Source organism: Dipodomys merriami, unplaced genomic scaffold (assembly GCF_024711535.1).
Source record: "Dipodomys merriami isolate MVZ:Mamm:240054 unplaced genomic scaffold, mDipMer1.0.p SCAF_16, whole genome shotgun sequence".
NCBI lineage: Eukaryota > Metazoa > Chordata > Mammalia > Rodentia > Heteromyidae > Dipodomys > Dipodomys merriami.
The window spans coordinates 8,383,727-8,410,325 of record NW_027202937.1 but is presented as its reverse complement, the minus strand read 5'-3'; the positions used below and the strand labels follow the sequence as shown (position 1 = coordinate 8,410,325).

At 50.9% G+C, this 26,599-nt stretch overlaps 1 protein-coding gene across 1 annotated transcript in view; it reads left to right on the top strand.

The window, feature by feature from the left end:
• Pnpla1 (patatin like phospholipase domain containing 1) overlaps positions 1–25,130 on the top strand; it is a 31,045-nt gene extending 5,915 nt beyond the window's left edge. The window contains exons 2-9 of the mRNA XM_070023505.1: positions 7,569–7,801; positions 9,937–10,002; positions 10,772–10,981; positions 11,895–11,955; positions 17,336–17,923; positions 21,253–21,334; positions 22,159–22,284; positions 25,001–25,130. Of these exons, the coding sequence (XP_069879606.1) occupies positions 7,569–7,801; positions 9,937–10,002; positions 10,772–10,981; positions 11,895–11,955; positions 17,336–17,923; positions 21,253–21,334; positions 22,159–22,284; positions 25,001–25,130 (1,496 nt within the window). The remainder of the gene's footprint in view (positions 1–7,568; positions 7,802–9,936; positions 10,003–10,771; positions 10,982–11,894; positions 11,956–17,335; positions 17,924–21,252; positions 21,335–22,158; positions 22,285–25,000) is intronic.
• Positions 25,131–26,599: the final 1,469 nt, after the last annotated feature.

The following is a 26,599-nucleotide window of genomic DNA, read 5'->3' as shown; positions in this document are numbered from 1 at the left end:
GTGTGGGTGTGTGCACGCCCCTGCTATGGCTTGAACTCAGGACCTCATGCTCTTACTTGCCTTTTTTTTTTTTAACACCACTTCTGGCTTTTGCTGATTACTTCGCGATAAAAGGCTCTTGGATTTATCTACTTGGGCTGGTTTCCAATCTCAATCTCAGCCTCCTGAGTAGCTAGGATTATTTACAGGTGTGTGACTGGACCAGGGTTTTTGGTCTTTACAGTTAGAGTGAGCAGAGTCTCAGGGTATGGCCTGAGGGCTTCCTTCCTTCCAAAGGTGGCATGGGGCAATGGTACAGGGGCCTAGGACCTACTTGGCTTTGACTCCGAATTGCCATGTGTTCTGTTATTTAGATATTAGTTTTCCATTTTAGATTTCTTTTGAATAATGTCACTCTGACTAAAAGCTCAGAGAGCCCAGAGGCTCTCTGTTGACCCTCAGTGGTGACACTAGCTTTCAGCCTTTTTATCAATGTCCCTTCCATGTGGGGTGCAGAAATCAGTTGATGTGTAAGCCAGGATCTCTGTCCCTCAAGGGTTAGCTGTCACTGTGACGATAAACAGGTGACAGTTGGAAAGGCTGGGCAAACCACTACTGTTAAGATAATTAACAACAACAACAACACTAGTAATAATAATAATTGTAGGCTGAGATTCTGGCCTGCAGTTGGGGACCAGGCAGGAGCAGCAGACTCCCAGACTCTCCATGCTTGCATAGATCCTGAGAATTGCCCGAGTTTTCCTGGGAATGCTCTGCTCACCAGAGCCTCCCCAGAGCTGCTGGGCCGGGGCTTCCTGGTGCACTCTGCAGGGGCTGCCTGCCTTGCAGGGGAAGGCGGCAGGCAGGTGCCTCCAGTGATTGGTTAAGCTAGAGGTTGTTGCTAGGTTACAGTCCACTGAGACTGGGGCCTCGCAAGCCCCATCCTCCACTGCAGATCTATCCTGCACTGCAGACCTAATTTAGGCACTCTGGGAGCAGGATCCCCAGCAGCCTGGGTTGTCAGCCAAGTGTCCATCTTTCTAGGATTTCTCACTTCTGCGCGAGGCTGGGTGGGGGTGGGGAAGGGATGCCCTCAGTTTTAACCCCTTTGTGTCATCTTACAGAGCTCTGTCCCTTCCTGGGCCTTAGTGTCCCTCTTGGACTTCTGGAGTTCATTTATTTATGTGTTATTTATGCATGAATTTATGTATATTAAGTGTCTACCTGTGATCCGGGCACTATATTGAATGCTAGGAATGAACAGGGCAGAGACCATGCTTGAAAGGGGCAAAAACTAGACATGGAACCAAATAACATATGTTGAATTCATCCTGCTTTTCTCCTTCAATGATTTTTTTTTCTTTTTTCTTTTTTTTGGCCAGTCCTGGGACTGGGCACTGACCCTGAGCCTCTTTGTGCTCAAAGCTAGCTCTACCATTTGAGCCACAACACCATACCACTTTTAGCTTTTTCGGGGGTAGTTTATTGGAGATAAGAGTCTCATGGAAGTCGGGCGCTGGTGGATCATACCTATAATCCTAGCTATTCAGAATGCTGAGATCTGAGGATCAAGGTTCAAAGCCAGCCAGGGCAGGAAAGTCTGTGGGACTCTTATTTCCAATAAAACCTAGAAAGCCGGAAGTGGCATTGTAGCTCAAGCGGAAGAGGGCTTGCCTTGAGCTGAAGAGCGCAGGGACAGTGCCCAAACCCAGAGTTCAAGCCCCACAGCCAACAACAACAAAAAAGAGTCTCATGGATTTTTCTGCTCACACTGGCTTCAAACTGCGATCCTCAGATCTCAGACTACTGGGTTACTAAGATTACAGGTCTGAGCCACTGGTGCCTGGTGGCAACAATTTTTAGACAATCTCCTCACCCCCTCCCCCACCTCCACTAGCTACATCCACTTCTGCTCAGAGAAGAGGCTGGTCTGTGGGTAAGGCCTAGGGCTTGTGGTCTTCCTCCTCCCATCTCATGACCTGTAGTTTGTCCATGGACAAAGTCCTGTCAGAAACTCCCTGAAGTGGGCTGGGAAGGTGGCTCAGTGGTAGAGTGCTTATCTTGCATGCATGAGGTCCTAGGTTCAATTCCTCAGCACCACATAAGCAGAAAAGCTGGAAGTGGCGCTGTGGCTCAAGTGGTAGAGCACTAGCCTTGAGCTGAAGAGCTGAGGGACAGCGTCCAGACCCAGAGTTCAGGCTGAATGACCGGCAAAAAGAAAAGAAAAGAAACACCCTGAAGTGTGGGCACCCTCCAGGGCCATTCACCCTGTGCCCACCAAGTCTTCACTGAACCCTGGGGGTATTCAATATCTGCCCAATGTATAAACAAAGGAAAATATACACCTGAGCCAGATGGAGAGCCTACTTGAAGATCATCCCAGAGCGATGGACAGGACACAGAATTACCCACATGGTTTAGAGTGGTCAGCTCACCAGACGTGATGAGTCTAGGGTGTGAACAACTTCATTGGTCAACTAAGGGACGAAGAAGCGGGGGCTGGGAGGTTCTGAAGGACATTTGAAAGTGATGCCCAAATTTTAGCTGCCTAGGAGATTTCATTCTTTCCAGTGGCCACTTCCATTTCCTAGAAGGAACTCGGGCGTTAGCGCCAGGCAGATTTGCTCCAAATCCCAACTTCACACATACTACTTCAGTCACCTCGCCAGTTAAATACCTTTATTCAACCTTAACTTTATCATCTACAACATAGAGGTAGCAATACCTATTTTATTGTGTTGTAAGGAAGACTGTTTTATTTTTTGTGCTGGTACTAGGACTTGAACTCATGGCCTACGTGCTTTCCCTGAGCTTTTTTTTTCACTCAAAGCTGGTGTTCTACCACTTGAGTCACATCTCTAGTTTTGGCCTTTTGCTGGCTCACTGAAGAGAAGAGTCACGTGGACTTTTCTGTCTGGGCTGGTTCAAATTGTGATCCTCAGATTTCAGCCTCCTGAGTAGTTGGATTACAAGTGGGAGCCACTGGTGCTTGGCTGGGCCTTTAATTCTACCTTTAAATCCTGCTTTGCTTTGTGTCTCAGACCTTTGTGGCTTGTGGCTGGAAGAAGGCCTTGGAATAGGAGAAGGTGCTGGAAAACAGTAACTGGGAGAAACCAGCTGTCCTGGCCCTCCCTCCCTAGCGACACGATTGTTGGTTTCCAGATTGCAGCATTTCCAGGCACGAGCCCTTGGGAAAAGCAATACTATTTCCATTGTGCCGACGTTATCTCTCTCCTCAGAATAGCTGAGAGCTGACTGGAAAATGAAAAACATGATGAATCCACAATTAAAACTAAGCATTTACAGGTTTGAAATAGGTGTATCCTTGATCTACCATTCTCACTGTTAAGAATTTATTCTAAGCCGGGCGCTGGTGGCTCACGCCTGTAATCCTAGCTACTCAGGAGGCTAAGATCTGAGGATCATGGTTCAAAGCCAGCCCGGGCAGGAGAGACCGTGAGACTCCTATCTCCAATAAACCACCAGAAAACCGGAAGTGGCGCTGTAGCTCAAGTGGTAGAGCGCTCGCCTTGAGCTGAAGAGCTGAGGGACAGCGCACAGGCCCAGAGTTCAAGCCCCACGACTGACCAAAAAAAAAAAAAAAAAAGAATTTATTCTAAGAAAAATAACTGGGGCAGGCTGGGAAGGTGGCTCAGTGGTAGAGCGCTTGCCTTGCATGCATGAGGTCCTGGGTTCAATTCCTCAGTACCACATAAGCAGAATAAGCCAGAAGTGGCACTGTGGCTCAAGTGGTAGAGTGCTAGCCTTGAGCTGAAGAGCTGAGAGACAGCGCCCAGGCCCAGAGTTCAGACCCCATGACAGACAACAACACCAAAAAAAAAAGTTATAGCTGGGCACCGGTGGCTCACACCTATAATCTTAGCTACTCAGGAGGTTGACATCGACATCTGAGAATTGAGGTTTAAAACCAGCTTGGTGGACAAATCTGAGAGACTCTTATCTCCAATTAATCAGCCAAATGCTAGAAATGGAAGTGTGGCTCAAATGGTAGAATTTAGTCTTGATGGGAAAAAGCCAAGAAAGAGCTCAAGGCCCTGAGTTCAAGCCCCAGTACTGGCACCAAAAAAGTTTAAATGCAAGTTAAAAATAATGTATATACCATGTTTCCCTACAAAAAAGAATAAAAATGAAATATGGAGTCTAAAAAGACAGAGTTAATGGTACTGGATGGAAGAAGTCTTTTTTTTTTTTTTTGGGGGGGTCCAGTCGTGGGGCCTGAACTCTGGGCCTGGGCGCTGTCCCTCAGCTCTTCAGCTCAAGGCTAACGCTCTACCACTTGAGCCACAGAGCCACTTCCGGCTTTTTTCTTTTTGCTTATGTGGTGCTGAGGAATCAAACCCAGGGCCTTATGCATGCAAGGCAAGCGCTCTACCACTGAGCCACCTTCCCAGCCCCCAAGAAGTCTTTTTTTTTTTTTCTGTGTAACTGAATTTTTCTCCCCTCTTCCCCTTCTCCCTCCCTTCATATCTTCTTCCTCTCTCTTTCTCTCTCTCTCTCTCCCTCTCTCTTTCTCTCTCCCTGTTTCTTTTTCTGCATATTTTAGGCAAATATTCTACCACTAAACTACACGGCCAGTCCTTGGCTTTTCTGAGCTAGGGTCTCTCTGTATTCCAAGCTGGCCTTGAACTCATAATCCTCCTGCCTCAGCCTCCCAAGGATGTGTGTCCCCATTAAAAACAAAACAAAACAAAACAAAAAAAACCCATTCCATAATGAGTATGTATGCTTTGTGTGACAAGATCAAATTAACTCCAGTCATTCCAGGGACACCTATAGCCAGGAGTCCCAGAGTTCAGAACTAGTTGAATCTGCCCTGGGCCTGGCATGCCTGAGAAAGGTCATTGACCTCTGTGAGGTGGGAGACCCATGAAGAATTTCAGAAGCAGTGTGTCCTCATCCTAGCTGATCCCTATCCCAGCCGGTCCTGCCGGTGATCAGTCCTTTCACATGGAAATGCCCCATTGCTGCACAACCTGCCTGGGAGCTGGCCACCGCCTTCCCTGGAGGTAAAGCACTGTTTCTACCTGCCTGGGTACATAAAGAGCCCAACCTAAATAAGGCTGCTGGGACTTCTGCCTCCCAGGAGCACCTGCCGCTCAACGGGGTGAGAGCGGAGATGCTCCATGCTCTGGTGGGTACTTCCATATCAGATGCAGATGTGTTCCAAGAGAAGAGTGTTACCATGGCAACCCAGGCTCACTCAGCTTCTCCATCGTTGGGACCAGTCCAATGTCTGAGGGGAAAAAATTCAGAGAGATGGGATTTGGGGGTCAGAAACCACTGCCTGGCTGTTCAACCTCAGACAAAATACTTTCTTATGCCTCAGTTTCTGCATCTGTAAAATGGTCCTGGCGAGTCTTGTCCACCTCCAAGACAGGTGTGGAATAATCTGTGAACTGAGAAATGAGAGAAATAGAGTGTCCCTAGTTTTTCTCTGTCCCCCGAATTGCTGGATGTGATGTAACCTGTCTGCTCCTCAGTTGTTCTACTTACAACCTGGAGAGTGAGGCACACTGTGATGACTTCCCAGATATCTTTTTAGGTGCCAGTGACAAACTCAGAATCTCAAGTTAGATGGACTCTCAGCCCTCCCTGCCCACTTAGAAACCTGTCTGATAAGCTCTGACAGAAGAATTTGTACAACCCAGCTTAGTTTCTTCCAGTGGCAGAGAGCTCACCACTGCACAATTTGCCACATTGCTAGCACTACACATGAAGAAACTTCTTGTAGGAGGCTGGTTTGCAATCAAAGATTTAATTAAGGGCTCAGTGGTAGAGCACATGTTTAGTAGGTACAACGCCTTGGGTTCAGTCTTCAGCACCAAGAATAGTAGGTCTGGAAAAAAAAAAAAATGGATCGGTCCTTTTGAGAGCTACTGATTTTCCTAGGGGCCTTTTGGGGGTTGGGGGCTGGTAAATGAGCAGCAATCAGAAAGATGCAGGAAGAGACCAGTCTGTCAAGCTTTGGGCTTAGTGTCATAGAAAGGGACTGGGAGGCAAGGACAACAAGGTAGTGATTTGAGACCAGCCAGGGCAAAATCAAGAGACTCTGTCTCAAAAACAAGCCAGCTGGGATAGGACATACCTGCAATTCCAGCTATTTAGGAGTGAAGATAGGAGGATCAAGGTCTAAATCTGGCAAAATCTCAAGATCTTATCTAAAATATTACTCAAGCCAAAAAGGGCAGTGGGGATGGTTCAAAGAGTAGAGCTCCGGGCTGGGAAGGTGGCTCAGTGGTAGAGCGCTTGCCTTGCATGCCTGAGGCCCTGGGTTCGATTCCTCAGCACCACATAAGCAAAAAGAAAAAAGCCAGAAGTGGCGCTGTGTCTCAAGTAGTAGAGCGCTAGCCTTGAGCTGAAGAGCTGAGGGACAGCGCCCAGGCCCAGAGTTCAGGCCCCACGACCAGACCAAAAAAAAAAAAAAAAAATAGTAGAGCTCCTACTTATTACATTTAAGATCCTGAGTCCCAAACCTAGTGCCCCCCCCCCACCTCCCCACTCCCAGAAAAGAAATCTCACTCTGTCTCCATACTAGACAAAATAACTGGACCCTGCTCAAGTTATATTACTTGTCTGCGCTTCAGTTTCCTGATTTGTAAAATGGTAGAATTCTTTTTTTTTTTTTTTTTTTGTCAGTCGTGGGGCTTGAACTCTAGGCCTGGGCGCTGTCCCTCAGCTCTTCAGCTCAAGGCGAGCGCTCTACCACTTGAGCTACAGCGCCACTTCCGGTTTTCTGGTGGTTTATTGGAGATAGGAGTCTCACAGTCTCTCCTGCCCAGGCTGGCTTTGAACCATGATCCTCAGATCTCAGCCTCCTCGGTAGCTAGGATTACAGGCGTGAGCCACCAGCGCCTGGCTTAAAATGGTAGAATTCTTATTTCAACATCTTGTTATAGGTAAAGCATGGAAGCACTTCTTGCTCAGCTCCTAACCCAAACTGCACAGGTGGGGTTCTCAATACCAGGCAAGGGTCCCATGCGCCACCCGGTAAAGACACACTGAGCCCTGCGCTGGTGGCTCACAGCTGTAATCCTAGCTACTCAGGAGGCTGAGATCTGAGGATTGCGGTTCAAAGCCAGCCTGGACAGGAAAGTCTGTGAGACTCTTATCTCCAATTAATTACAGAAAAACCTGGAAGTGGCTCTGTGGCCCAAAGGGTAGATAGAATGCTAGCCTTGAGCCAAAGAAGCTCAGGGACCACACCTAGGACCTGAGTTCAAGCCCCACGGCACACACACACACACACACACACACACACACACACACTCTCTCTCTCTCTCTCTCTCTCTCTCTCTCTCTCTCTCTCTCTCTCTCTCTCTGCATCTGTGTCTTCTCAGCGATCTCATCTAGATCCCAAGAATGTGGTGTTGGGAGCAAGGTGATGGAAGGTGTCTTTTGGCCACTGGTTTGATGGTTTGGAGCATAACACCTGCGCCCAGCTCTGCCCTGGCCTAGCCGGGGGATCTGTGGAGGCTGAGATCCTCCTTCCGTGCTCAGGGCATGTGGGCAGCGGATTCTAGGTGAAGACCTTGTGTTGAGGCTGCCCCGACCCTCTGCTCCTCCCACAGATGAGTACCTCAGATTCCTGAACGTGGGTCTGGCCGAGGTGAAGAAGTCCTTCCTGGGCCCCTTGTCTCCATCCTGCAAGATGGTCCAGACCATGCGGCGGTTTCTGTACCACGCGCTGCCCGAGGACTCCTACAAGGCCACCACCGGGAAGCTGCACGTGGGCCTCACCCGCCTGGAGGACGGAGAAAGCGTGGTGGTCTCCGAGTTCACATCCAAGGAGGAGCTCATCGAGGCAAGGGCTCCTGGCCACGCCTCCCACGGGTCCTGCCCGCCCCGCCACCTCCTCTTTTCTGCTTCTCTAGCCCCTCCCTTCCCAAGTGCCCAGCATCTGTCTGTGCCAAGCTCAGGGCTAGATGAGATAGCACAGACAGACCAAAAACCACCCAGCCTGGACACAATGCCCCCAGCCCCTGCTCAGGCCTCCTTCTGCCCCCGGTCCCGCCCTGCCTCTGGGCTAATAATCCCTGAGTTCCCCAGAGCCCCATGGAGGGGTGGGGGCATGGGTGCCAGGGCTCCCACAGGGCCTCCCAGCCAGGGTCACAGAGTGCAACTTCTTGAATTACTGTGTTTGCAAGAAGAGTCAGAGAGCGGCCCGCTCACCCTGCTCCTGTCCTCCACAGGCCCTGATAGAAGATGGAATTGTCCCAGGACAATTCCACACGTAGGACAGTGTGTGCTCACACCCAGGGCGCTGGGCGAAGCTCGCCGGTGTGAATCTTCCTTCTGAGTTGCAAAGGCTGCACTTGCTGGGGCTTTGCCCAACTTTTCTTTAAAAGACAAAGGGCCAGACAGCAGTAGCTTAGGCCTCTAATCTTAGCTACTTGGGAGTCTAAGATCTGAGGATTGAGGTTTGAAGCCAGCCTGGGCAAGGAAGTCCATGAGATTCTCTCTTTTTTTTTTTGTTGTTAATGATGTATGGCTTCTTTTTTTTTTTTTTTTTTTTTTTGGTCCGGTCGTGGGGCCTGAACTCTGGGCCTGGGCCCTGTCCCTCAGCTCTTCAGCTCAAGGCTAGCGCTCTACCACTTGAGCCACAGCGCCACTTCCGGCTTTTTTCTTTTTGCTTATGTGGTGCTGAGGAATCGAACCCAGGGCCTCAGGCATGCAAGGCAGGCGCTCTACCACTGAGCCACCTTCCCAGCCCTGGCTTCTTTTTTAAAATACATTTTTTATTGTAAAAATAGTGTACAGAGGGGTTAGTTACCTGAGCAAGGTAATGAGTACATTTCCTATGGAGCATTGTTACCTCCCCCTTTGTTTTTCCCCTACCATCCCTTCCCTCCCCTCCATGAAATTCTTATTGCTAATAAACTACCAAAAAGCCAGAAGTAGTAGAGCACTAGCCTTGAGCAAAAGCAGCTCAGAGATAGTGCCCAGGCCCTGAGTTCAAGTTTCAGGACTGGCACACACACACACACACACACACACACACACACACACACACACACACACATGCACACATAGACAAGGCGGGTTAGTGAAGCTGGGTAGCCTTCCATCCCACACGTCCACCCTTTTCCCTGCCCCCACACCTGTCTCTGTCTTCTTTGTGCTCATCCTGGGGCCTGAACTCTGGGCTTGGTACTTTCCCTTAGCTTTTTCAATCAAGTCTAGTGCTCTACCACCTGAGTCACACCTCCACATCCAGCTCTTTGCTAGTTAGTTGGAGATAAGAGTCTCACAGACTTTCCTGCTCTCGCTGGCTTCAAACCTTGATCCTCAGATCTCCGCCTCCTGAGTAGCTAGGATGACCGGCGTGAGCGCCAGCGCCCGCCTCACACCTGTGTCTTTGGAATCCCATCCTCACAGCTCCTCACAAGCCAACCACACACACCATACCCAAAGCCGCCCACCTGGGCCTTGTGCGGCTAGATCCTATTCTCCTGGGATCTCCCTGCCCTCCTACTTCCCTTCCTGCTTCACCAAACTCGCCTCCTCCCGCCCCTCCCCTCCTTCATTGCCTCCGGCCCTGCACTGCTCCGTTGGGGCCACCATGCCCAGGGTGGCCTCCCTCGAGGCCTGTCCCCCTTGTGCTGGCATCTCCCTTCCGCATCCTTGAGTGTTGCCAAGGGTGCTCATTTCATCCTCGAGTCCAGGGCCCGGCCCAGGACAGACACAGACCCCCGGCTTGTGGAACACTGGTGTCAGCAGGGAGATACTGAGATACTGAGGCCGTCCCGTCCCGTCAACCCGAGACAGTTGGCCAGTAGTTACCAAGGACCTAGCTCACCTGGAATGGACATTGAGGCTCTGCTCCCGCGGGCGGTGCCTCCCTCTCGGGGCTGAGGAAGCTGGGGGAGGGGGGAAGCCGTGGAGCCCTCCATCCCATCCCCAGGGCCTGCGCCATCTCGAGCCCCATTTTCTCCCCAGGCCCTGTACTGCAGCTGCTTTGTTCCCATCTACTGTGGCCTCATACCCCCTACCTACCGTGGTGTGGTAAGTGCTCTTTGTGTTGGGCTGGGCCCCAACAGGGGACCCCAGGCCCCGCATCTAGGGGATCAGTGGGGTGATCGCAGAACTCAGGGGCTTCCCCATGTTGGTGGGCCCTTCCCACTGAGCCTGGCTTCTCTGACCCATGAACCCATTACTTAGCCTGGCAAATTGAGTCTCTGCTGGCTTGAGCTAGCCTGTAGAATACAGATGCTGGGACACGGGGCCTTGACGGATGGGGTCTTCAGGCCAGCTAGCCGCGTGCTCACAGACTTTCATGTGCCTGTGAGTTGGGGGTGTCAGTTGGGGGTCTGGATAGGCCACGACTCCACACCCCAGCCAGCCTCCGTAATGATGGAACTCCTGGTTGAAGGTTAGGCTCTAAGTGGTGCAGGTCAAACTCTAGGCCCAAGGTTACGATTGGGGGGGTGAGGTCGATGGTGCCCACAAAATATACCCGAGAGTCATTCAAGCACCCCAGTGGCAGGGCCTCCGTGCATTTGTTATCCTGGTCCAGTTCGTGGGTGGAGAAGCCGAAGCCTCCCAAGGAGGGGGCGGGAGAAGGTTAGACCCCACCGCGCCGGGGAGCCCATCTCAGCACAGCCTCGATGGCTGGGGTCCACGAGGACTCACGCAGTACCTCGGACAGGCCACTCTTCCACGAGGACCTCCGTCCATCCCAAGGGCTCTCCTCACCTGCTGTTCCCTTCAACCAGATTCTCCACCTCGGGCATGCGGATCCCAGATAAGCGTTGTCCCCTTGATTTCCCCCCAGAGGTACATCGACGGCGGCTTCACGAGCATGCAGCCCTGCTCCTTCTGGACAGACTCCATCACCATCTCCACCTTCAGCGGGCAGCAGGACATCTGTCCCCGGGACTGCCCCGCCATCTTCCACGACTTCCGCCTGTGCAATTTCTCTTTCCAGTTCTCCCTGGAGAACATCACGCGGATGACACACGCCCTGTTTCCCCCGGATCTGGTGGTGAGAGGCAGGAGGGGCCCTGGGCAGAAAGGGCGGAGGGGGGGAGGGGCACTCAGAGCCAGGCAATGGGGGAGGGGCTGGGTCTCCTCCCCTTCAATGCATCCTGGGTCACTCACTCTTAGATGGACTCCTAGCCTTGCTGCTAACTTGTTATGTGTCTGGGGACCAGTACCCGCCCTCTCCCCCGCCCCCCTTAATTTCCCCATGTAAAACAGGATGAAGTGAGAACAGTTGTGGGAATGTCACCTGACCCTTCCACTCTGAGAGTCTGTGAACCAGAGCCCAGGGCCAGATCCACGGCTTGTTTTATATAGCCTACAGCTGTCCAAAACTGTTAAAGAATAAGGAAGGAAGGAGCCAGGCACCAGTGGCTCATGCCTGTAATCCTAGCTACTCAGGAGGCTAAGATCTGAGGATCATGGTTCAAAGCCAGCCCAGGCAGGAAAGGCTGTGAGACTCTTATCTCCAGTAAACCACCAGAAAACCGGAAGTGGCACTGTGGCTCAAGGGGTAGAGCGCTGGCCTTGAGCTGAAGAGCTGAAGGACAGCACCCAGGCCCAGAGTTCAAACCCCACAACCGACCAAAAGAAAAAGAAAGAAAAGGAGGGAGGGGAGGGAGGGCAAGCCTGCATTGGAGACTGTAGCCAGTAAAGCCCAGGAATATTTCCATGAGCAGTTCTAACTACACAGCCAGTAAGTGATAGCACTGGGATTTGAACCCACACTCCAAACTCTGCTCTTCTAGGACCATACAGACAAGGCTTCCCCAGGTCTCAGCAGGTAGCGAGGGATGGGCTGCTGGATGGGTATGTTTGGAAACCCTAACACATCCAGCTCGATGGAGTATGGAGTAGGGCTGCGGTGGGAAGGGCTGGCGGCCAGCACTGTGGTCTTATTGTCTGGTGTCTCTCAGATACTGCAGGAATACTACTACCGGGGCTATGATGACACCGTTCTGTACCTGAGGAGGCTCAGTAAGTACCCCGTAGGCCCCAGGGGAGATAAAACGGTGGGGCTGGAATGTAGGAAAAGCATTTGCCTAGCAATTGTAACATCCTGGGTGTGATCCCCAGTACCAAAACAAGAAAAGACACAATAAAATAGAATAACTGTGTTCAGGTCAGACATAGCTCAAATTCCCCAACAGAATTTTGTATTTTACTTCACTCTCATCCACTTTATCCTATTTGTAATAAAGCCATTTTGTCCATGTAGAATTAGACTTGAGTAGTTTATCCTTGGGTAGGACTTTGAGTGACATGTCAATCAACAAATCAGAGAGGAGAGACTGGTCCATGGTGATTCGGAAAGGTGGCCCCTCAGCTGGTTCTCTTCTGGGCTTTACATCAGGGAAGATGGAAGGGCGATTCTAAGGTGCGTAGTAAACACTCCCAGGTGTCCATGTAAATGTTTTTGTTAAAGGAAATAATATTCCTTAGAACATGGCTTCAGAAAAAGAGCTCTTTGTCTCCAAAGCTTTTCTCTCTAATATCACATGGTCTCTTGATGCTGGCCTTTTTGATATTTGCATAATAGTTCCTCACAGTTATATAGAAAACTTATCATTTCTTTGAATTTCCAAATATTCCCTTTTATAAGTAACACTGTGGTGACCTTTAAGTGTATGTAGCTTTAAAAATTGCCAGGGGGCCGGGCGCTGGTGGCTCACGCCTGTAATCCTAGCTACTCAGGAGGCTGAGATCTGAGGATCGCGGTTCAAAGCCAGCCCGGGCAAGAAAGACCGTGAGACTCCTATCTCCAATAAACCACCAGAAAACTGGAAGTGGCGCTGTAGCTCAAGTGGTAGAGCGCTCGCCTTGAGCTGAAGAGCTGAGGGACAGCGCCTAGGCCCAGAGTTCAAGCCCCATGACCGACCAAAAAAAAAAAAAAAAAAATTGCCAGGGGGACCAGGCATCTGTGGCTCGCGCCTGTAATCCTAGCTACTCAGGAGGCTGAGATCTGAGGATCTTTGTTCAAAGCCAGCTTGGGCAAGAACGTCCATGAGACTCTTATCTCCAGCTAACCACCAGAAAACCAGAATCAGTGCTGTGGCTCAAGTGGTAGAGCACTTGCCTTGAGCTGAAGAGCTCAGAGACAGTGCCCAGGCCCAGAGTTCCAGCCCCACAACCGGCCAAAAACAACAACAAAAATTGCCATGGGGGGAGGAGGGGAGGATGTGTATGTGTGGTGAGATTCAGGATTGAATGAAATTTTCTTCCTAAAATGTCTACTTTTTCTTCCTTTTTTTTCCTTCAAATTTTCTTCCTGCTTTCTCCAGCGCCCCTGCCCCTACCCCCCCCCCACATTCTCCTACACCTTTTCTGTTGTCAAATAGCCCAGAGGGAAAAGATTGTGGAGAACAGCAGAGTAGGATGGGCTAAGGGAACCAACTAGCCTGGATACCCCCCTCCAGCTCCCCACACTCCATCCCTAAAGCTGCATGATCTTAGGAAAGTCGTTTCCCCTCTCTGAGTCTTGGTTTCCTGATCTATTAGATGAAAACAACAACAACAACAAAGGTTTCTATCTTAGTTCCTGGCAGTCACCAAGGAATCTTTACAATCGATCTCCAGGGGCCTCAGTTTCCTCGTCTGTAAAAGGAGCTGACCATGGGGCTGACCTCAGAGGTTTACAGTGAGGGTGAAAGGAAGCCAGGCTCAGCCCACACCCAGCCGCACCCGTGTTCAGATCCTCGGGCCTCCGCTCACAGCCTCCCTTCCACCACACGCACACGGGGAGCAGCTGTGCCAACCGAGCCCCAAGGGCCCAAAGTGCGGACAGCCTGACCCGCATGGGGGGCGTGGGACCCCAGAGTGGGAGGAGCTGGGGGGGCCTTGGGAAGTCCTCTGCGCTCTCCTCCCTCACCCCCACCCCCACCCAGAACCCCTGCGCCCTGCGGGCGAGGCCAGCCGCCTCCACAGCTGCCCCTGCTTTGGGACTGTTCTTTCTCATCCTCTAGCGGCAAGTCTTGGGTTGGGGTGGGGTGGGGTGGGGTACCTGGCAGGGTGGGCGCTGCCCGTGCCCTCCCACCCTTCCGCCCACGGCAGGGAGTGGGTGATTTCACAGGGTGACTGGCGGCCTTGAACCCGGGAATGCAGCAGGTGCTGGAACTGCAGGCATCCGCCTGAAGCCATCGGACACAGACAGACAGACAGACAGACAGACAGACAGACACACACACACACACACAGACACACACACACACACACACACACACACACACACACACACACACCGGCTCCAAGCCCAGACTCACACACACACCGGCTCCAAGCCCAGACTCCCGCGTCCCGCGTCCCCAGACAGACAGACAGACAGACAGACAGACAGACACACACACACACACACACACACACACACACACACACACACACACCGGCTCCAAGCCCAGACTCACACACACACCGGCTCCAAGCCCAGACTCCCGCGTCCCGCGTCCCCAGACAGACAGACAGACAGACAGACACACACACACACACACACACACACACACCGGCTCCAAGCCCAGACTCCCGCGTCCCGCGTCCCCAGCCCGAGCGCGCGTGCGCATGCGCGATGCATCCCACCAGCCCAAGTCCTCTGCGGAGTGATGGAGCGGGTCCCACCCCCGTCCCACCGCACCCCCATCCCACGGCACCCCCAGAAAGCTGCACCCCGAAACGTGCCTCTCCAGCCTCCTCCCTCGATCACGTTCTGGCCTCCTTGGCCTCCTCCCTCCCCGGGGCTCATGCAACTCATCCCTGCCGCAGCCCGGCCAGGGCACCACTGGTGCCACCCGGAACCCCACATCCCGCCCAGATGCGTGGCGTGGCGGTGGTGCATGAGGCGGCCGCTCAGGCAGCGTCCAAAGCCTCCTCTTGGCGCCAGACGTCCTCCCTTCCTTTCACAATTTGATCTCTCTCTTTCTGTCTGTCTCTCTCTCTCTCACACACACACACACATACACACACAACTATGGATTCATCACTAAAATAAATGCAGTAAACAACTAACTCATTATCTCTACAACTCAGGACCTTGTACTGGCTAGGCAGGCCCAGGCCCCCAGCCCCCACCCCCTGCTCCTCTTGGGGTCCCTCCCCACGGTCTTCACCTCCTCATTCCCAAACAGACCTTGATCTGCTTTCTGTCATTACAGATTAAGTTTTACTTTCTAGGGTACCTGGGCTTGAACTCAGGACCTAATGCTCTTACTTGGCTGTTTCCTCTCAAAGCTAGTGCTCAACCACGTGAGCCAGAGCTCCACTTCCAGCATTTTTGGTGTTTAATTGGAGATAAGAGTCACATGGATTTTTCTGCCCTGCCTGGCCTCAAACCATACCATGATCCTTAGATCTCAACATCTTGAGTAGCTAGGATTACAGGCATGAGCCACCAGCACCCAGGATTAGAGTTTTTGATAAATAGAAACTTACAGATTGAACTCAGTTTTACCTGGGTTCTTTCTCTCTGGGCCTGGGCGCTGTCCCTCAGCTCTTCAGCTTAAGACTAATGCTCTACCACTTGAGCCACATGCCACTTCTGGCCTTTTCTGCTTATGTGGTGCTGAGGAATTTAACCCAGGGCCTCATGCATACAAGGCAAGCACTTTACCACTGAGCCACCTTCCCAGCCCTGCATTGTCTTCTTTATGAATAAAGAAGGGATGAGTTGAGCTCCTTGAGTTTTTTTTTGTATCTTCTTTGAATTCATCCAATTGCTTTTATATCTCTTTAATTTCATTGATCATTCTTGACATTAAAAGAACTTCTTTGTTGCGGGGCGCCGGTGGCTCATGCCTATAATGCTACTCAAGAGGCTGAGATCTGAGGATCATGGCTCAAAGCCAATCTGGGCAGGAAAGTTTGTGAGACTCTTATCTCCAATTAACCACCAGAATACTGGAAGTAGAGCTGTGGCTCAAGTGGTAGAGTACTCACCTTGAACAGAAGAGCTCAGGGACTGTGCTCAGGCTCAGAGTTCAGGCCTCAGCACTGGCAAAAAACAAAACAAACAAACAAAACAAAACACACTTTGTTAAAAAAAATTTTCCTCTTTGCTATCATTGAAGCGTTTTTTTGGTAGAGCTTTTGGCTTTTGAAGGAGATAAGTTGCCTTGTTTATTTATGAATTCCGTGGGGTTTTTTTCCCCATTGGGATTTACGTACCTGGCTCCAAGATTTTTAGGTAGAGGCTTCAAGCTGTTGTTACCCTTTTATTTTCCATTTTCCTAAGATTGTGGAGTTGTGTTGCATTTCCCTGTAACTGAAGTAAGGGTAATTGAGCTGACAGGCATCCTATTGCCTTGCTCTAGAAGCTGCGTACAGCTCTTTTCTCCACTCAGGGTGAGGAAGTTGGGCTGCAAAAGCTATTGCAGTTGATAAACCCCGACCTTGTATTTGGGGTTCCTGATGAAGCCCAGTCACCACCCCTGCTCCAGTATCTTTAGATGAATATGGAGGCAAAGATGAATCTTCATAATTTAGGAAGCCTTTGTAATGGACTCTTCAGCTTCCCCTCCCCCTTCCAGAGTCCCAAGGATGAGGTTGGAATTCCTTGCTGCTTTCCTTTGGCTGAGCTTGCTTTTTCTTTTTAAGATTAGTTTAGATTTAGGGGAAAATTGTAGAAATGGTACAAGGAGTTTCCATGAACCCTGCCCCCATTACCAATACCCCACAGTATTCAATGCTATTAATCCTATATAATAGGATGCAGCAGTTTTTTTACAATTAATCAAAAATATTGACTTATTATTATTTACCTAGGCCATGTTTTGTGTCTTAGATTTATTTAGATTACTTGGACAGGCAGGATCCAAAGTTCATTGATGGAGACAAGAAAATCTAGGTCTAAGGCAAGCCTAAGCAACATTAGTACAAGACCCGATCTCAAATACAAGCTGGAGCTGGGTGCTGGTGGCTCACGCCTGTAAAATCCTAGCTACTCAGAAGGGCGAGATCAGAGGATCATGGTTCAAAGCCAGCCCAGTCTGGGAAATACGTAAGCCTCTTTTTGCCAATAAATTAATAAGTTAAAAAAAAAAAAAGCTGGAATTGGCACTGTGGCTCCAGTGGTAGAGTGCTATCCTTGAGCTCAGGGACAGTGCCCAGGCCCAGAGTCCAGAGTTCAAGGCCCAGGACTAGCAAAAAAAGAAAGAGAGAGAAAGAAAGAAGAAAGAAGGAGAGAGAGAGAGAGAGGCAGGAAGGAAGGAAGGAACGAAGGCAGGCAGGCAGGTAGGCAGGCAGGAAGGAAAGAAGGAAGGAAGAAGGAAGGAAGGAAGAAGGAAGGAAGGAAGGAAGGAAGTGAGGGGGCCAACTTTTGCAGGTGCCAAGGTTTAGTTACCACACATGTGACACAGGCTGTTGCTTTTCCTAGATGCTGCTTACCTTAACTCTCCCTCGAAGAGAGTGATTTTCCCCCGGGTGGAGGTGTACTGCCAGATAGAACTTGCACTCGGCAACGAGTGTCCTGAGCGCCATCAACCGGGTCTCCAAGCACAGCGGGCCAGCCTGGAAGGATGCTCCCAGCTTCACTCACAGGACACGCCCCAAGGGGATGGCAACGCTGGCCATCCACCTGAGGAGACACCCAAGTCCACGCGTGAGCGGCCCATGGAATCAACGGCCTTGTCCCCTGTCTCTTCCTCCAAGCAACCAGCCAGGTCACCCGTGGCCGCCTGTGGGACGCGTTCTCCCAGTGACGTGCCACCCCAGGCACCCGCCTCGCCCTCAGCACTGCGCTTACCTCCCGGCCCCGCTCCTGAGCCGCCCCCTGCGTCACCTCCACAGCAGATACAGCGGCCTGGACTTCTACACCAATCCCCACCCTCCCAGGTGTCCCCATCAGACAGGCTGTCACTGGGGCCCTCAGTGGTGAGGTCACCTCAAACGACACCCCAAGATTCGCCTTCAGCATCACCAAACCAACCAGGTGTGGAGAAGGTGGGCCCAGAACAGCCCCAAGGTACAAACCTTCTCGGCTTCTCTTGGTTATGTTTGTTATCCTGAGGGCTGGATGGGTGATCTTGGCTTTAGCGGCTCTGTGAGTGAGTTCAGGCCACCACCAGGGGGCAGTATAACAACCAATGGTTCCTAGACATGGGGACAGTAGAAAGGCATCAAGGACACTGGGAATCTGATCACTCTTCTTCTTCTTCCTCTTCTTCCTCTTCCTCTTCCTCTTCTTCTTCTTCTTCTTCTTTTTTGTCAGACGTAGGGCTTGAACTCTGAGCCTGGACGTTGTCCCTCAGCTCTTCAGCTCAAGGCTAGCACTCTACCACTTGAGCCACAGCGCCACTTCCAGTTTTCTGGTGGTTAATTGGAGATAAGAATGTCATGGCCTTACCTGCCTGGGCTGGCTTTGAACTGCCATCCTCACATCTCAGCCTCCTGAGTAGCTAGGATTACAGGCATGAGCCACTGGCACCCGGCTCTGATCCCTTTTCTACTCATTCATTTGCATTGTATTTCCAGAGTTCACACAGATTGTCAACACATACAGATGCTTTAAGAAGCACCAGTGTAGATCTGCCAAGGGATGCTATTCTAGGTCCCTTATCCACTAGCTACTGATGTTGGAAATACAAGAGAGCAACAAATGCTGGGCGCTAGTGGCTCACGCCTGTAATCCTAGCTAGTCAGGAGACTGAGATCTGAGAATTGCGGTTCAAAGCCAGCCTGCACAGGAAAGTATATGAGAGTTTTATCTCCAATTAACCATCAGAAAACTGGAAGTAGAGCTGTGGCTCAAAGAGGTAGAGCACTAGCCTTGAGCATAAAAGCTCAAGGACAGTGCCCAGGCCACTGGTGGCTCATGCTTGTAATCCTAGCTATTGAGGCTGAGATCTGAGGACTATGGTTTAAAGCCAGCCCAAACAGAGAAGTCCCCATGAGACTCTTTTTTTTTGGGGGGAGGGGTCTGGTTGTGGGGCCTGAACATTGTCCCTCAGCTCCTCAGCTCAAGGCTAGCGCTCTAGCGCCACTTCTGGCTTTTTTCTTTTTGTTTATGTGGTGCTGAGGAATCAAACCCAGGGCCTCATGCATGCAAGGCAAGCACTCTACCGCTGAGCCATCTTCCCAGCCCCTCCATGAGACTCTTATCTCCAACTACCCACTCAAAAACTAGAAGTGGCGCTGTGGCTCAAGTGGTAGAGTGCTAGCCTTGAGCACAAAGAGGCTCAGGGACAACACTCAAGCCCTGAGTTCAAGCCTCATGACCGACCAGAAAATAAAAAATAAAAGCTCAGGGACAGTGTCCAGGCCCTGAGTTCAAGCCCTACAACTGACACAAAAAGAAGGCAGACAAAAACATCAGAACATTAAGAGTCAGAAAACTGGCCAGTGTTTTGAGTGTTCCCTCATTCCTGTTAAAGCAGTGCTTGCTGCTCATACCGGAGCCGGCCTTCTTCCACGCACACTGGACAGCGATCATCCCCCCAGAAGACACTGAGCAATTGTGGGAGATATTTTTAATGGTGATCTGGTGGGTGGAGCCCAGAGAGGCTGCTAAAACATCCTGCCATGCACAGGCTCATCCTCCTGACAGACAGTGATCCATCTTTTCATTACAGTGGCTTTAATTAAGGAGTCCCATTAGCATCATCTCTGGGCACCCATGGGAACTAGCCAGAGGAGACCCTTCTGGGGTCAACACTGCCAATCATTATTGATGGCCAGGGCGGTTCTGGAGGAAAGAGGCATTGTGAAAAGTTCTGGAAAAAATCCATAAGCGAAAGACACTTAAGTCCCACTGCAAATAGAATCAGGACAGCCAAGGACATCCAAGATGTTCCTGATGGAAGATTTAAGGTAGAGGAACCTGAATACATTTTAAATAGCACTTGTATTTACATATACTAATTAGTAGCTAGTTATCATATTGCACAGTCATATAATTAGGAATTAATTATGTAACATAATAATTAATCTTCATATGTACACATCCCATGGTTGTTAAAAGATGCAAAGACCTTGCTTAAAAACAATGGTGGGGCCAGGCGCTGGTGGCTCACGCCTGTAATCCTAGCTACTCAGGAGGCTGAGATCTGAGGATCGCGGTTCAAAGCCAGCCCGGGCAGGAAAGACCGTGAGACTCCTATCTCCAATAAAAACCACCAGAAAACCGGAAGTGGCGCTGTAGCTCAAGTGGTAGAGCGCTCGCCTTGAGCTGAAGAGCTGAGGGACAGCGCCCAGGCCCAGAGTTCAAGCCCCACGGCCGACAAAAAAAAAAAAAAAAAAAAAAAAAAAGGTGGGGGCTGGGAATGTGGCTTAGTGGTAGAGTGCTTGGCTAGCATGCATGAAGCCCTGGGTTCGATTCCTCAGGACCACATACACAGAAAAACCTGGAAGTGGTGCTGTGACTCAAGTGGTAAAGCACTAGCCTTGAGCAGAAGGGCTCAGGGACAGCACTCAGGCCCAGAGTTCAAGCCCTATGATGGGCAAAAGAAAAAAAAGGAACAATGGTTATGTTGAGCATGATGGCTCATGCCTATAATCCCAGCTACTCAGCAGGCTGAGTTTCAGAGGCTCACATTTCAAAGCTGGTCTGAGTAGAAAAATCGACTAGACTCAATCTCCAATTAACCAGCAAAATGCCAAGCTGGAGGTGTGGCTCAAGAAAAAGCATCAAGCAAGCAAGCAACCTGAACAAGCATGAGTCTCTTAGTTCAAGCCCTGGTATTGCCCAGAGGGACGGAGAGAGATAGACAGAGGCAGAGACAGAAAGACAGTGAGAGAGAGAGAGAGAGAAAGAGAGAGAGAAAGAGGAGAGAGGAGAGAGGACAATGGTTATAAGCTATTGATATTCTCTGTTCTTTTTTTTTTTTTGGTCATGGGGCCTGAACTCTGGGCCTGGGCGCTGTCCCTCAGCTCTTCAGCTCAAGGCTAGCGCTCTACCACTTGAGCCACAGCGCCACTTCCGGCTTTTTTCTTTTTGCTTATGTGGTGCTGAGGAATTGAACCCAGGGCCTCATGCATGCAAGGCAAGCACTCTACCACTGAGCCACCTTCCCAGCCCCCTACACTTTTTTTTAAACAAGCATTCAAGAGGAAAAAAGCAGCCTTCCCGCAGCCTCCGGTGGGCTGGGGCCTCTGCGGGGCGTGCTCCTTGCCTCGCTCCTGTGTTGCCCGTAGGAGGGGCTCTGTGCTTCCCGGCTGCTGCCCTGGGCTCACCCCTGACAACCTACCCGCCAGTTCTTTACTGTTCTTGTGCACAGTCACACTGCTCATTCCTCTGAAATGACGACCACCTGCCCACCCCATCTCACACTCCCTGGATTTTCCTTCTGGCTACAGCACCCCGAGCGTCTTCACATTCAAAAAGTGCTACCCCTGCTCCCGCCCCGGGGAAGGAAGCCAGCCGAGAAAGTCAGGCCAGGTAAGCTGCTCTGCCTCTGCTCCTAGGGTCAGGGGAGGGACGGCTAAGTGAGACTTTCTCCCCCTCCCCCTCTCATTCTCTCCTCAGTCCTGAGGCTTGAACCAGCCACTGTCCTTGAGCTTTTATGTTCAAAGCTAGTGCTCTACCCCTTTAGCTCCACTTCCTGCTTTTTGATAATCAATTGGAGATAAGACTTTCACAAGCCAGGGGCTGGTGGCTCACGCCTGTCATCCTAGCTACTCAGGAGGCTGAGATCTGAGGATCGCAGTTCAAAGCCAGCTAGGGCAGGAAAGTCTATGAGACTCTTATCTTCAATAAACCACTAGAACACTGGAAGAGTGCTTGACTTGAGTGAAAAAGCTCAAGGTCAGCGCTCAGGCCCTGAGTTCAAGCCCCATGACCAAACCGCCCCCCCCCCAAAAAAAAACAAAAAACAAAACAGAGCATATCAATAGCTTCAAACCACTGAAAATCCGGAAGTGGAGCTGTGGCTCAAGAGGTAGAGCACCAGCCTTGAGCAAGCAAAAGCGAAGTGGGAGTGTTTAAGCCTTACTCAGTACCAGCACCAAAAAAAAAAGGAATTGTGGGGCTTAGCCTGTTAGATTTCACACCATTCTGTGCTGTGTTCTTATGAACTTGTGCAGAACAGTACAGACTGCGACCCAGCTGAGGGGTCATTGCGACCCAGCTGTCGGGTCTGCTGTTACTTGGGTACGCGTTCATTGAGAATCGCTGGGGAGCTCATTCACGCTCAGGCGGCGCTGGTGTGCCTGGCTCTGGCACATGCGCTGTTCACAAGCCATCTACATCATCTCTGTGCACAGGGTGAGCGTCGCTGCCAATGCCAACTGGGTGAGCAAGGTATTCCAGAAGAACAAACAGAAGACCAGTGGCACCAGGAAATGCATCCCCCGGCATCCGCGGTTCCCCAAAACAGGCAGCAAAGCACAGTGAGCATGACTCCCTTGGTCTAAGTTCCCCAGGGGGAGCAGCTGGGACCTGTCTTCTGGAACATGCCAGGAAGTATGGGAGAGTCAGGAGGGAGGGGGGGAAAGGCACCAGGCCTTGGCATCAGCCCCTGCTCTGGCAGACTCATTTGGAGCAGATGCTCAGGACACATAGTTGCTCTGAACCTCCATTTCCTGATCTGCAAGAAGCTGGGGGGGGGGGGGGAGAGGTTACCAGTGAGAATTTAGTGCAGGTGCTATCGGACCATTCAAGAAGAGCAGTCATAACCAGTACCAGTGGCTCACGTATGTAATCCTAGCTATTCAGAAAGCAGAAGTTAGCCAGAAGTCAGCCTGGGCAGGAGAGTCTGTGAGACTCTCATCTCCAATAAACCACTCAGAAAAAGCCAGAAGTTGTGCTAGCCTCAAGTAAAAGAAGCTCAGGGACAGGGCCCAAGCCTTGAGTTCAAGTCCTAAGACTGACTAAATAAATAAATAAATAACAGAAGCCTTTGTTTTTAAGGTGCTCTCTCTACCTTTTGCCTGGACTAGCTCAGATAGAACTCTCCTACCTCTGTGTCAGGAGTAGCAGGGACTGCAGGTGTGAATCACCATGCCCAGCCCATAATCTCTACTTTAGCTCAGCATCTGGCCCTTAAAGAAACATTATCCACTTATTTGTTGTTATAAACCTGGTTGTCTACAGGATAAGTAACTTTATTGCTTTTTCTGGTTCTAAAAGCAGCATACACCCCACACACTGAGACCAAAGGAGGGTATTCTTAGAGGAGAAACACAACGGCCTAATGCTTCTGTACCTCTGATCATATAAAATATTTATTGAAATGAACTCCAAGAAATGGAAACAAGAGGGTTTTTTTTCTGTTGTTTTTGTCTTCTTTGTTCTTTTATCTGTTTGGGGGAGAGTAAGAGAGGGGCACCACAATGGAAGGACAGAGGGTGAACCAATGTAGCAGTGGTACTCCAGGGGACACCATGTTGGAAATGAACAATACAACTTGTGGGTGGAGACAGGAAGGAAAAACTGGGAGAGGAGGGGTTGACATTATCCAAAAAGAAATGTACTTTTTACCTGACTTATGCAATTATAACCCCTCTGTACATCATCTTTATTATAACAACCCACAAAGTTGACATTTTTTTTGTCAGTCCTGGGGCTTGAACTCAGGGCCTAGGCACTGTCCTTGAGCCTCTTTTGCTCAAGGTTAGCACTCAACCACTTGAGCCACAGCACCACTTCTGGCTTTTCCTGTGTATGTGGGTACTGAGGAATTGAACCCAGGGCTTCATGCATGCTCCGCAAGCACTCTACCACTAAGCCACCTTCTCAGCCCCAATTTTTAAAAAATAAAAAAGAGCGCAAGAATAAAATATACAATGAAAAACAGCATACACTTTTGTTTTTTGTTTTTTGGGTTTTTTTTAGTTGGTCATGGGGCTTGAACTCTGGGCCTGGGCGCTGTCCCTGCGCTCTTCAGCTCAAGACAAGCGCTCTACCGCTTGAGCTACAGTGCCACTTCCACAGCATACACTTTTGGTTAAAAAAAATTTCAAGAGCTGGGAAGGTGGCTCAGTGGTAGAGCGCTTGCCTTGCATGCATGAGGCCCTGGGTTCGATTCCTCAGCACCACATAAGCAAAAAGAAAAAACTCGGAAGTGGCGCTGTGGCTCAAGAGGTAGAGCGCTAGCCTTGAGCTGAAGAGCTGAGGGACAGCGCCCAGGCCCAGAGTTCAGACCCCACGACCGGGCCCCCCCCCCCCAAAAAAATTTCAAATTTAGAAGAGCATAAATAGAAAAAAAATTACTGGAAATCCCTCCAGCTTGATGTTAATATTTTGGGGAATACTTTTCTGGAGTTAATTTTGTTTGTTTATTTGATTGCTTGTTTGTCTTCCTGTCCTAGGGTTTGAATTCTGGGCCTTGGTTCTGTCCATGAGCTTTTGGGCTCAAGACTAGTGCTCTATCACTTGAGCCACAGCTCTACTTCCAGCTTTTTGTGGTTCATTGAAGATAAAAGTTTTAGAGCTGAGGGACAGCACCCAGGCCCAGAGTTCAAGCCCCATGACTGATTTAAAAAAACACAAAAAAAAGTCTCACTGACTTTCCTGCCTAGGCTGACCGTGATCCTCAGATCTCAGCCTCCTGAGTAGCTAGGTTTATAGGCGTGAGCCACTGGCACCTGGCTATTTTTTCAGTATCTTCTGGTATTTCTTTTTTCTTTTTCTTTTTTTTTTGGGGGGGGGTCCGGTCATGGGGCCTGAGCTCTGAGCCTGGGCGCTGTCCCTCAGCTCTTCAGCTCGAGGCTAGCGTTCTACCACTTGAGCCACAGCGCCACTTCCGGCTTTTTCTGCTTATGTGGTGCTGAGGAATCGAATCCAGGGCCTCATGCATGCAAGGTAAGCATTCTACCACTGAGCCACCTTCCCAGTCCCTCTTCTGGTATTTCTAACCTTCTGCTCAATGTCTCCATGAACACAGCAGGCGCACATCTGGTTGTGTATTTCTAGAGTTGCCGTTACCAGGTTCAAGAGGCCTGTGCTTCGGGAGAGTTTCTACGCATGTTATAAAGCCATCCCCAGGGAGTTTTCCACGCCCCCCACACTCCCCTCTCCCCTCCACACTCCCCTGTCCCCACCACACTCACAGTCTGAAACTGAACAAAAATCCACGCTTGCTCTTTCTTTGTCTCTCGCCTCCAGGTCAGCTCCCCGGCCGTGTGACTGCCCCCTGCTCTCCACTTCCGAGACAGTATGGGTCACCTACAGGCCTCATCCCCGCCGGATCCAGGAATACCGCTGCCCGGAGGTGGAGGTCTCAGGTGCCCCCTGAGGCCAGGCTGTTGCGGTGACCCCTGGGACTGCCATCTGGCTTCATGGCTACTAACACTAGTGCAGCCCCTTGTGGACCGGGAACACAGCTGGAAAAATGGTTATCTTGATTGTGTTAGAACAAGACTTGTGCCTGGTCACACAGCTCTGAGAGGCCAGGCCCTTTCTCTGCCGCCATACTCATTTTTGTTCAATAGTGGGGATGGAATTCAAGCCTCGTGCTTCAGACAAGAGCTTGACCACTTGGGCCGCCTGCACCCCAGTCCTTTAGCTTTTAGTTTGTTTTTCGGGAAAGGTTTTACACGTTTGCCTAGGACCCACCTCTCAGACCTCGATCCTCCTACTTCTGCCTTCCGAGTAGCTGGGACTACAGTTTGCACCTACACATGGGGCAGCACCATCCACTTGTTCAGTGTACCATCCACCCGACTGTATACTCAGAGGTGTGGAGACTCTGCAGCCCTACCCCTTCCTGAAAACCCACAGACCAGCTGAAGTTCTATAAACCAAATAACGATTCAAAGCCCCTTTCATCACTTTCCAGAATAGAATTCCATTTTCTGAAGAGGAGAGAACGCTGGAATAATAAAGTAAGGCCCTCCATCTCGCCTTTGATACATACTCAGCTTTCCAATTTCCATCTAAGTCTGATTGGCAATTATGGGCTCTTCAGCTTGCTCAGGGCTGCCCCAGGGGGTGAGGCCCGAAGGAAATTAGGGGAGCCCTAGGTGGGGGAGGGGCTGAGAATCCATGGCCCCATGTCCTTTTCCTAAGAAGCTGTGGCCCCAGAAAGAAGCCTGCAGTAGGTGCAAATCTGAGGGCCACAGGCCCAGCCTCCATAATCCTCTGCCCTCAGGCCTCCTCCACTGCCCCCTCCCCATACCCAGTGGAGGGTACAGAAGGCCTAGCTGCTCCTGGGCTTAGCGTCTCCCTGTTGGACAGTCTGCTCTGGACAGACTGATGGACAGATGGACATCCCCACCAGCAGCCCCTCTGGGCAGCCTGGGCCAGGGGCTCCTAACTCCACACAGGATCCAGTCCTTGGGGAGACCCAGGTCCAGCAGGACAGAAGAACCCTAGATCCTTTTCCGTTTCCTGTCACATCCAGAGACGACGTGTTTTCATTTGCTTGCTAATTCTCCAACTGGGCTAAGGGCACCTCAGATTCCCTGGCCCCACCGCACCCAAGATGCCCCCAGGACGGCTTGATGGAGGGGACCTGGCACCCAGCCCGGGCCTTGGGGATTCTATGGGGTGCCACTGGACTTCTCAAGTCTTGATCGGGGAACTGGGAAGGCCCGCATCCCAACCCCAGCACCCCTGAGGGCAGGCTCTGCCTGGTGTCTACACCGCAGGGAAAATGTCCCTTGAGAAAGACACACTCACCCCCCAGTGTGTCTGCCCCACATCCCTCCAGAGAGGAGGCTGCCTGGCCAGGCCCCGCATGGCAGCCCAGCCCGGCTGTGCCCC